Source organism: Melospiza melodia, chromosome 4, assembly GCF_035770615.1.
Source record: "Melospiza melodia melodia isolate bMelMel2 chromosome 4, bMelMel2.pri, whole genome shotgun sequence".
Taxonomy (NCBI): Eukaryota; Metazoa; Chordata; class Aves; order Passeriformes; family Passerellidae; genus Melospiza; species Melospiza melodia.
This window is the reverse complement of record NC_086197.1, coordinates 89,755,694-89,768,134: the sequence shown is the minus strand read 5'-3', so window position 1 is coordinate 89,768,134 and position 12,441 is coordinate 89,755,694. Positions and strand designations below refer to the sequence as shown.

At 36.4% G+C, this 12,441-nt stretch overlaps 1 protein-coding gene across 2 annotated transcripts in view; it reads right to left on the bottom strand.

Moving 5' to 3' along the window:
- COG5 (component of oligomeric golgi complex 5) overlaps positions 1 to 12,441 on the bottom strand; it is a 174,302-nt gene that overhangs the window by 42,366 nt on the left and 119,495 nt on the right. For both annotated transcript variants that reach the window (XM_063155497.1, XM_063155498.1), the window contains 3 exons: positions 4,487 to 4,568; positions 2,006 to 2,210; positions 1,139 to 1,300 (listed from right to left, as the gene is read on the bottom strand). In XM_063155497.1, coding sequence (XP_063011567.1) covers positions 1,139 to 1,300; positions 2,006 to 2,210; positions 4,487 to 4,568 — 449 coding nt within the window. The remainder of the gene's footprint in view (positions 1 to 1,138; positions 1,301 to 2,005; positions 2,211 to 4,486; positions 4,569 to 12,441) is intronic.

The window sequence follows — 12,441 nt, the reverse complement described above, 5'->3', positions numbered from 1 at the left end:
GGACTTTGTTAAACAGAGTAGTTGTTACCAAAACCTTATGAGGGAAAATGCACCATTGGTAATTTAGGTATCTCATTCTACAAATTCTACCTGGAATAGTCATATTTAGTTATCATCTTTCTGTTTTACTCTAACAAAGTATTTACATCAGGTATTATCACTTCCAGCCAAGCAACTACCACTTTCCTTTGACACAGTCAGGATAATTAAGATACCAGACACTGACAGTATGTGTAAAATTTCTCTTCCTGATCTTTTATAAGCTTAAACATTAAAACTTATGTTTTATTTATTCCAGAAAAACAAAATACAGAAAATAAATAATAAGCTGTATTTATTATAAATAATAATAAAGAGGTGCCTATCTTGCTGCATTCAGCATTGTTGCAGCCTCACCTTGAACACCATGTCTAGTTCAGGGTCCCACAATGTAGGAAGAATGTGGTGTTATCTGAATGTGTCCAGAGGAGGGCAACAGATCCGATGAAAGGACTGGAAGGAATGTCCTGTGAGGGACAGTGAAGGGTGTGGGTTTGCCAAGTTTGGAGAAAAGGAGAGGCAGCCTCCTTGCCCTCTACAGCTTCCTAAGCAGGGAAGTAGAGAAGGAGTTGCTGAGCATCCTCCCCAGGATGAGTCAGAGGAGGTGTGGGAATGGTTCAAAGCTGCATGAGGTGAGGTTCCAACTCAGCATTAAGGAATCGCTTAATTAACACGAGGGTGGTCAAACCCTGGAACAGGCTTCTTGGAGAGGGGGCCGATGCCCCAAGCTTGTCAGTATTTAAGAGGCATTTGGACAATGCCCTTAACATGTTTTAGCTTTTTGGCCAGCTCTGAAGTATTCATGCAGTTGGACTGGATTTATCATTGTAGGTCCTGTCCAACTGAAATATTCTGTTCTGTTGTGTGTTACTCTGTTCTGTTGTGTGTTACTCTATTTTATCCCATCCTATCCTGTCTAATCCCATCCTATCCTATCCTTTCCTAAACTCTGACTTGATTTTTGCACTCATCTGCTTTACAATTAAAGAGTAATCAACCTTTTACAGCTAAGGAAGTCTCCTTTCTAAAACTGTAAGTTATGAAAAAGTACATGTTGAGTGTTTCCAATATACATTTCCAATGCCTCACATGTGCATACCTGGCTATAGTTTTAATGATGCTGTCAAGCTCGTCAGAAGAGGGAGGATTACGACCTCCTGGAGGAAAGACAAGATTGATGGGGTCAAACAGTCGAGACAAGGATTTTGACAAGTAGGCAGCTTCATATTGTTGCAGTGAATCCTTCAAGGCCTTTTCTGGACTTTGCACATAAGAAAAAGTTATTAGATTTCAAATTAAAATACACAATAGCATTAAATCTTTCCAGACATACGAACTTTGCAATACTGAACCTGTTTTTCCTTTCTGCTTTTTAAACATATGCATATAAAAAACATTCTTCTGATAAGTCTCCCACTGACTGCTCAAGAACATATTTAAGTCAATACAATTCTCATATAAAATATTCATTTTATCTTACATAAGTCTGTAAGTCATAATAGGCTTGATAAGCCTGTTTCAGTTTGATCTTTCTGATATCACTTAGATGATGTTTATTCTATGATGTATAAACTAAAAACTGTGAATCATAACAACTGAGCATTTGTCATACTCAAATGATTGCAGTGTCAACTGAAGAAAGCTAGTGCTGTAATCACAATACATACAAAACTGAATTTTCACCATTTTCCTATTTTTTTCACCCAAAGAGACAAAAAGATAGAACTTGATAGAACTCAGAGACTTTGTGAAAGACAAGACAACCCAACACTGTTAGATATACAGCTTAATGAAAAGCCTAGAGCTCTAAAATAGCATTAGAGCAGTAACTGCAAGAGGGGAGGAAAAGCCTTTCAAATTCTCCTGCAGTGACAATTTGAATAACAGTGAGTTTAAAAAAAATATTCTGCTTTCTTACAGGGTGCAAATATTTATATTTTATAGTCATACAGTTCATAATACATACTCATAATCTTCGTTTTTTTGCATGAATATGTCCTGTGCATCTTCTTCCATTTGCTGTAGTTCAGCAAAAAGATCAGTAGTTCCACTTGTGTTAAAATTCCTCTGAATATTTTGACTATATTGTTGGAGGCGCTTCCACAAGTCATTATAAAGCCTCAGTAATTTAGGGTATTCTCCTTCAAATGCTTGTTTCAAAAACATAGAGGCTGTAAAATAAAGCAGTAAGCAACACACAATGCTAAGCTCAGACTAATTTTTTTATTCCTACAAACAACTTCTATCCTTGCATTTATATCAATATTACACAATGCTATCCTAAGTTTAATATTAATAATGTAATATTTCTAATTCATTTCAAAGTGAAATAACTGTAACACTAAAAGCACTTGACAAAGGATGTAAAGCACCAATATAAAACCGAAAACTGGAAGACTAGATATGAAAAAATTATTTTGTACAATAAATGTTTGGTGTCAAACTTAATTATTATTATCATTCATTTAAGGCCAAAGGGTAATTGGAACTCTCTAAATCTAGAGATTTGCTAACAATATCTTGATGGAGGATAAGTGTGGGGCTGTGCAACTTTGAAGATAACAATTTAAAACAGACAAAGATAACTCCTATGAACCAAAGCCTTCAGAAATGTGATGAGGGAAGCATATGCTTTTATGCCCAATTCTTAAAACAAGGTACTTAATATGCAATTCCTAAACTTCTCAAAGAAAGACAAAGCCAGCAGAAAAAGCAGCATTATTTTCAGCCTTGAAAGGCTTGCCACAAGTAACAGGAAATGAAACAAATGTACAACTGCTTTAGCAACTGTTAATCTTGATCTAACATCACTCATACTCTAGAGATTTCCCATTCCATTAGGAGATAAACACTGTTCCATTCATCATAGGCTTTTCAGGTTCCAGACATCTGCCCCATTTCACCCAAGCTGTGCTTTCAACTCCAATATATAATTTTGAATACAGGAGGATTCACATTTATTCTCAAACACAGAGTTATTTTAGGTCATGAAGCTATGTTTGCAAAGACTGTCCCAACCTCACACAAGCTGATCATTACCTAATATCAAACCTTTTAAACTGCTATAAATTTCTATTTTACACTATTTTTCTGATATCTTGTCTTCCTCTGATCTATATGATCCAGAACGTGACTGATGTCAGTGCATTCAGTCACCAGAAATTTATATTAAAAATGAATGTTTTCATTTAGATGCCTTGCTGAAATGAAAAAATCTGTCTCCCCAAAACTCAGCTGTAGCAAGATAAAAACATTCACATCGAACCTCCCCTATAAATGTTTATATGAAATACATTATTAAAAGCTGTAAGCAATAAATAGTCTTGAATAGCTGTTAGAGAAAGTACAGCTGCCAAAACGTAAGAGTTCCCTCAGTTGTGCAGTGTTGGTTGGTCCTGTTAACTGATGTCACAAATTTACAATCTTCAATGAGAACACTGAGAACAGGCAGCACGAGTGCAGGGTGAGCACAGGAGGCTCAGAGTATGTACATGCTGCCCTTAAAGCAATGCATAAGGCAAACAGTAAAATTAATATGTTTTAACACAAGATGCATACATTTTCTTTTGGAATCATCCAGTTACTTAGCAACCACTGAGTATGAATCCACCAGCTCGTTCCTCAAAATTATATTGCTGCTAAACAGCCTGGAAGGACCAAATTTTGAAGAGCCACTGCAATAGCTGAGATCACAAAGATAAATGTACAACTTATGCCCTTCACCTCTGTGTGCAAAAGATTAAATTTAAATACTCAATGCAAATGTGAAAAATATTTATGAAAGTACCAAACTCACCTATGATCCAACTGCATGCTGCATTAGCATGTTCTGGTAATAGAACTGTCTTATGTTAAGACATAATTTATAAAATTATATATATATATGATTTATATTTAATATTCCTTGGTTGTATCAGCTATTTATATATTACACATGTAGAGAAAATTGTGTTAAGTCAGAACACCAGCTGTTCATCCGTATTTATATAAAACAATTCTGAAGTAACTAAAATCCTGTTTATAATGGAATCAAAAAAAAACCCCTGAAATCTGATTTTTACAACCAATCAGTGTTTAACAAGAAAAGACTAAGAATTTCTCTTTAAAATCAAATTACTAATTTTGAATTTGGCAAACTCACTTGCTTCAGGGAGGATAATGTACCATTCCAAACATTTTTACCTCCACTCACAGTTAGAAAAATACTTTTTGTTATTAGATAACAACTACTTAACGAAACAGAAAATATTTCTTTCTGAAAATTCAACCATAGTTTTAGAGGATCCTGTCTGGTTACAAACCAAGAAGTTATAAACACACAGACTTTGTGCTGAGTGAACCACTGCTATAGTTCTGGTAGAGGAGATACCGAGCAAAGGACTTACTGGAAAGTGAGATTCAAAATAATTACAGAACACATTACAAATCATTTATACTGAATACTTACAGTCTGTTGCTGACTGAAACTGAGAGGAAAGTGTCTGGGTAACTGCAGTCCAAAATTTGTACAAAATATCAGACTGGCCATCCTAAGAGCAAGGGACAAAAGGAATACAAGTTTCAAAACATGCTCTTTCCAAAGAATATCAAGCAATGCAAATGCTTCCAGTCAAAGCTGCTCCTCATCACTGAGAATAAAAACAAAGTAAGTGAAATCTGAGAAGTTTTCCTCAGGTTTAGAGCTAGAAAAACTATCGGAGAAAACAAAAGAAAAGCTGCGGTCTTGTCTCAAATTAAACATTTGAGCATAAATCTTCCAGCTCCCTAGGGGTGTGAGTGCAGCCTGAAGCAGCACACCTCAGGAGATGTGTTAGAAAATCTCCCTGCACTGCAGTGACCTTCCCATTCCGTGGGAGTTCTCGTGCTGGCTACACCACAGCAATTATTCACTGCCATTACCATGCGCTGGCAAACTCCAACCAGCTCCAAACCACTGCACACTGAGCAGCTCTGCTTCCCAAAAACACAAACCACACAAAAATACAGTGAACCTCACAGATGACTCTTCCCTGCCTGGTGCCAACAGGGATTGCAGTCAGAAGTGGAAACAAGGGAACACACCAAAGGGAATGTGCAGGGGCAGGCTGCTTCCCTACTGCCCCCAACATCTGGCACTTAGGGTCAAGCATTAAAGGCTGATTTTTGATCCCTGTCTGTTTGAGGGAGAAAAAAAATTCCAGGAGATGAGGATGGGTATCCTGTCCTGCCTACTTGGAAGACTGCTCAGTGCTGTCATGGGAAGAGAAAATCCAGAACAGAAGGGCTTTCTTCCTTGCATGGTGTACAATCCTTTGACCCTATGGCTGCATTAATCAGTTTGACCAGACCACTACAGGAATGATAATCAGAAAAGAAAAAACATGTCCATTTCATTTCTGCACTGCCCAGCAGTACCACAAAAAGGTGGAGATAATCTATTATATTTCAATGTCTCGCTACTCCAAAATGAATTACTACTACTTAAAATGATAAAGGAAAAAAAAATTATCTGTTTTCACTAGCAGTGGCAATACTGGCCAAACCAACTGGTGTCTTTACAATGTCATTCATTAACAAGTACCACTGAATCCCTCTTGAAGAACTGTTCATTGAAAAACTGCAAGTTCAAGCACAAGTGTCAGTTTAAAAAAAATAATCTTAAAGAATGAATATAAATTCTGAAAATCAGTCAAAGGTATAGTGATACATCTAAAAGTAATGATAAAAAATGGGATTATCGTCACAAACTCTGCAATTAGATGAGGGATTAATCCAACTCTACTCCTTATCTCTAAAGATAAAGAAAGGTAAAGTTTATGGGTCATGTATTAAGAACTGAGAAAGAACATCTTTTACACTCTTGGACTCATAAAATGTATGACAATTAACACTGAATGCTAAAATAAACTGAGATTATGGAATCTCATTTTTGACTGCTTGAGGACAATGACAGATTTAGAAACTGAAGTAATTTATTTTATAGTTATGTTTGTATTTTCTGTAAAATTGTATTTGACTTTCATAAATGGGCAAAGTAAAATTAGAGTATCAGAAAATTATTCAGAAGGTTCACTGCATAAAATCTCTTTTCTTTGATAAATTTATTGTGATAGCATAAACGTGAATTACTTAATTCTTTATTTCAGTTTCAAATTTAGAACATGAAGACTACTACGAAACAAATGGCCTTTCACATCAAATATAAATTAATTGGCTTTCATATTCTCTATCCCAACCTTGAACAATGGTTGCCAATTGAGCATAACTCATTCAAATTCTAAATCATCTAATGGAGGTGGAAAAATAGTTAGGAGAGCACTTTCAAACTCTTTTTTTCATTCCTGTAATTACCATCTACATCTCTACCACTGTCTCAGCAGAAAACACAGTGATTAAGGGTCCAGAAAACAAATATGCATGTGCTCCTCCCCATCAACATTCCTATCTTAAATGTCAGGTTCAGCATGGTGACAAGTAACAGTAACATGGGAAGATGCTTTATGTTGCTGTGGAAATATGCCACTTTTCCATGTTTCTCTATAGACATATATAATATAAGGTCAGACATGCATACACATGCTCTCGTGCACACATTTGCATAGGTAGCCACAGCCATACAAATTAGCCTCTGCTCATTAGTTTGAGCCTTGTGACCTGGGTGAACGGTGTACATTAACTGTATGAGAATTTTGCAGGGAAGAAGGCCCTCATGGCTCAGCTAGCCAGCTGTACTATGTATGAGGAGAGACAGAAGGGAAGAGCTTCACAAAGAAGTCAGATAACATTTCCTACTGACTGACTACTGAGTCAAAAACGTTCAGGGGAAAAAACAAATGCCCAGTTTTCTAACTAACTAAAATCACTATCTACAGAGTGCTGGCTGCTTGTATAACAATGACATGAGACTTCACTTGGTCCAGTGCTGAGATGCAGTCTCTCTGGAAGAGAAATATAGCTGCTGATTAATAGCACAGAGAAGACCATGTTAGAGTTTGTGGCAGGAACTAGAGAATACTGTTGCCTACGCATACACCAGGGGGTATTTAAGTGGGTGGACTGTAGCTACCAAAACTGGAATACAGCAAGGCATTAGCATTAGATACTCCAGAGGGAGTAAAAAAGTGCCATATGCAACCATGAGCATACAGAAACAATTTAATTTGTTTAAACCCGTCATTTCTTTTGCTTACACATTATTTGATATATTACTTTTGAAGGTACATTTGAGTTTCTCACTGCTTGTTTTTTAAATTATGTATTCTAATAAGGATTAGATTTAACTGCTTATAATGTAGCATGCAATTCCATCTGACAATAATCAATACTAGAAAATTACAAGGAAAGGGCAGCAAAAGGAATGCTTCTCTCCAAGAGGAAATCAAAGGAATATGACTTCAACTGGACAACTTCTTCAAGGACTTAAAAAGATAGGCAGAATGAAGCTGGAAAAGGCAGTTCTGCTTGCTTGAAATGTACACAGCAAATCTACTGGCTCATCTTAATGTAATGGAAAGTTTATAAGCCTTCCCTATGCTTCACATACAGCATTGTAAGCAGCAAACCACAGTGTCAGAAAGTAACTGCTCTTTTGGGCCTTTCGCTTTCAGAAAACCGAAGTCAGCTAGCTAAAACTACCTTCTCATCTTCCCATCTGCAAATAATGAATATAAACCTCCTCCACACTTACACCAAATATCCTCAGTGGTAGACAATGTATGGAAGCATTGGGTACATCCACATTAGTGATTCCATGTGGAGACAGGGCTCTCTTTGGTCCAAATCTATCTTGTGTCTAATACTTGTCTTGCAGAACACACTGAAATGTGCTAGCAGACAAACTTTCACTATTCAAGGAACACATTACCTCATAATTAGTCTAAAAAAACCCACTTCTGCAATTAAATAGCTTTTTGTAGCATATCATCATATAGTTGTAAAATAATCCACAAGGATGTACTAATATTTCTATCAATTAATATTCTGAGACTTTAAATGAGGAATTTTCCATTTCTCTTGCTTCTGAAAATGAAATAGAATTGGAAGATGTTAAATTATTTACACCCCCTCCAAAATAAAAATGCTTGCTTTGAAATCTAGTCACAAGCAGATTAACATCTTGTGATACAATCCCTTGTAGCAGGAGCAGCTGACAAGATGAGTAATGAACTGCATCCGATTATCTTTTCAGCTCTGTAGCAATCATTTTCCAACAGCTTCCTATGCCATAACCAACAGCACTGGAAAAAGGTCACTGTTCTGTCACACTGTCCCCCCTCCCAGTGTATGTGTTTAGCAACACAGAGAACACACAAACATTTGGAAGGTAAGGGGTGTTATTATCTGGCACAAAACTGTTTCAGGTGCATATTGTACACACAGAAAGCCTACATAAAACATCCATTCGTAATTGAAAGTCTCCAGAAGTAAATGATTGCACTTTAGCATAAAATAAAATGTTATTTCCTCTTGTCATGCGATATGTTTTTCCTTCAACAAAAGAACCTTAACTGTAATTGATGGTATCTATAACTCATGATAAGAAAGATTCAGGTTGACATATATATATATATATCTTCCCCATCATTAAATAGTCCAAATTAAAACTATGAACATTAATTGCAAGCAATTTTAAGACTATAATGGCAAAACTAAACTTTCCTCCCAAACCATACCCTTTAACACAGCATTATAAAATGAATGGTACTGCCTGCTCACAGCTTTATTTTGATCTCACAGCACAGAAAATCTGCACATAAATCATACTTTGTATCACTACAAAATGGAAGATCAGCCACAGAACTAGCCATTTTCTAATAAAAACCTGTTGTAAAAATGTTCTAATGCCTAAAGCACACTTACATAAACTAATATCTACCAACCCAAACTGTAAATTAAAAATACTGTCACTGTTGTTCCTGTGACCAGTGACCACTTTTTCTCCAAAACTGAACAGCTAGGCAGGCACTGACATGATTTAGTAGCCCCTATGTAATTCCTTATGCAGTGCAAGACAGTTTAGATCTGTCCTCCTCTTGTTAATTCTTTATTTTCAGAAATGAATCTAACAACTGCCCAGTAACACACACTAGGGCAACCCTCTGTCATTCTGACCTACTGGACAGCTGGCCACAATGAAGGAATGAAAAAAAAGATACTTTTGAAAGATGTATGAACTATTAGCACTTAGCTACTTTGAAATATGTTATTTCTATGTAACCCACTTGCATCTGTGTAGAGTAAAATAGAAAACCACAACAACCAGACTGTACTCTAGCCCAGCCACTGTAGTCTTCCTCCTTTTTCACACTATTTAAGAATTTGGTACACAGTCACACATACTATTCACAGAGGAATTAATTGCTCATGAAAATTATACCCATAAATCAGACAAAATTTGTCCAGCAGGCCAGACCACAAATGGTGATGTATTTTCTCAACAGTGAGGCTCACTATATTGTCTATGTGAATGGGACAAAGTTTATCCTTATTAAAACCATAGACAGCGGTAGTTTGACTTCCATGGGATATATTATTTGTGAAATTAAAAATGTGCTCAACTGCTTTGCTGAATCAGGGCCAGAACCAGCAACCTGTTAGAAATATTTTCACTTTGTGTAACTATTTCTTTTCAACTATTACTATAAAGTCACTATTGTCAATACTCGGCACAAAGAGTAACACTGTGCAACTTTCCCCTAATACAGCAGGTTTTAGATAAAACATCTAAGGTTGTGCAACAGAACCACCGAGTCACAGAACTAACTAGGTTGGAAAAGACCTTTGAGATCATCAAGTCCAACCTACAACCTCACACCACCTTGTCAACTAAACCATGGCACCAAGTGCCACATCCAGTCTTTTTTTTAAACACCTCCAGGGACTCCATCATCTCCCAGGGCAGCCCATTTCAATGGCCAATCACTCTTCCTGTGAAGAACTTTTTCCCTATGTACAACCTAAATTTCCCCTGATGCAGCTTAATAACACTGCATAAGGTCAGTGCCAAGAGACATTTGGACAGCGTTAGTTCTTCCTGCTCTCTGTCCCAGGAACTCCTTAAGTTTCCTGTCAGACCATTCCTCCACTCTCCTGAGGTCACTCTTGACAGCAGCATGACTCTCTGGAGCATCAGCCACTACTCCCAGTTTTGTGTCATCAGCAAACCTGCTGAGGGTTCATTCTGGCCCATCATCCAGATCACTAATAAAATCTTAAAACAGAACTGGGCCTTGTACTGACCATTGTGGAGGTACACCACTGACCAGCTGCTAGACTTTGCACCACCGATCACCACTTGCTGGGCCTGGCCATTCATGATTAATCCCACATTGATAAAAAGCTCTCAAAGTGGAACTGGGAGAGCCTGCAAACTCAATCACCTTCTATGCAATGACTGGTGGTAGGGAAAGGATTTAGATCAGTACTCTTTTACTGGTATGTGGGAGGAGGGATTTATACTTGTCTATTAATTTTTTTTTCAGTAGTCCTTTCATTTTTAGTGCACGGTATTACAGCACCTAAGCAGACTTGTTAATATTGTGAAGCACCACTATTACTCAGATTGATGCATTGACTGCATAGATTTGAAATTTAGATTGGATGTTGCCTGCTTGCAAGATTACAGAAGAAACTACAGACTGACACGATTCATGTGCTAAACCCCTTCTCACTCACATGAAAATGACTCGTTTTCCCAGTTCAAAAAATATAACCCATTTCCACTAACAGCTCCTAGTAAGTTAATAACCACTGAACAACAGTGGGCTGAGTACCAGTGTCATCAAAGGATAGAAATTAGAAGAACTGTAGTCACTGGTACTATACAATAATACTCATGCTAAAGCCTGGAAAACTGATTTCAAGTCTCCTCAAACATAAAAACAGCTTACCTCATTTTTAAAAACCCATATCAAACTACTAATTAACTTTGTTATTACTGAAATGAAATCAAATCTCTTTAGCCCTGTTCTTATTAGAACTATTTAGTATCTGACATTAAATCTAAATTCAAAGAATGAGAATGAAAGTACCTCCCTTCTTCAGTATTAGACAAGAAAGTAAGAAGATGCTGAAAGGACAGATACTTATTTTTACAAATGGCTCTATTTCCTCCACACTGTAAATTTAGAACTTAATGAGTATAATTTTCCATCTGTGAATTAACATATTTGTGTCTGTCTAAAATAGCTATTTTAACATTCAAATAATAAATCTGACCCACTGATTCTAAACTGGTTCCCCCTTCATGACAACCACTTCCAACTTCCCTGTAAAAATTTTGATACTTTGAGTAGAATGTGAAAAACATCTTCATTGTGAAGCCTCTTTGAAATGTAAAACAATATGGTGAATATTAGCATGCAGCTAGTTGCTGCAGGCTCCTGAAATCAGGCTTTGCATACTAACATATACAGTGTTTTCTATCTGTAATCAAACGCTCCGCCATGGAGAAATACAGGACTTGTGAATGTTGCTCCAAAAACAGAAGACATTTAAAGGACAGTCTAAATATTTTTTCCACCAATAAAGTAACAATGCAAATGATTTAACAATTTCATATGACAAGATCTTATGGGACAGAAATAAGGAAATCTATTTGCACTATTTCTATAGTAGCATAATTGCCAAATGTTAGACTGTGAACAAAAAGCCATCATCCTCAGTAGTGAAATTAATCAGTAAAGAAAAGACAAATTCTGTGTTCTCAATAACCCTTTTCTATATACTTAAAGAAGTCATGATTAAATTTCTTCAAATAAGAGTGAATTTAAATTTCTAATGTTGTTTGGATTATACATTACAGGTGCAGAGATGTCAATAAATGACACTGTGATTTTAAAAATGACCTTGATTTTTATTTCTTTTACTGCAGGGCACAGAATTTCATTACACTGGGTTGATCAGTTTATATCCAAAGTGTAATAGTTTCTAGACTTCCAGCAGTAGTGCAACATTTGAAAAAGGTCTCTTTATGCAGGTGATAAAGGAAACAAAAGCTGGTTTGCTTTATTTCTCAAAAACCTCCTTGACTAGACAATAAAGTTAAAACTGTTCATTCCATAGAATATTGGAATTCTTAAATGATTCCTCAGAAAAACTATTTTGTAAGGAACAAAAATACCTAGATATTAAACAGTGTCCTATATCTTCGAAACTACTTAAAACATTAATTAATCCTTCCATATTCATGCAAGATATGCATCAACTGGAAATAAATGAACTTAGTATTCAAGAGCAAGTAACTACCCCAGGGATTTGACAGCTTTCTTCTACCCAGAGATGTGATTTAGTATGTACAGCTTCAATTCCAACCATGCTTTCACCTTGACTACTTCATATCCCCTCCAAGGATGAAAGGATGGTTCGTTACCATGTCCACTCAGCCCGGAGCTGTTCAGGAAAGATTGACAAGAATGATGATAA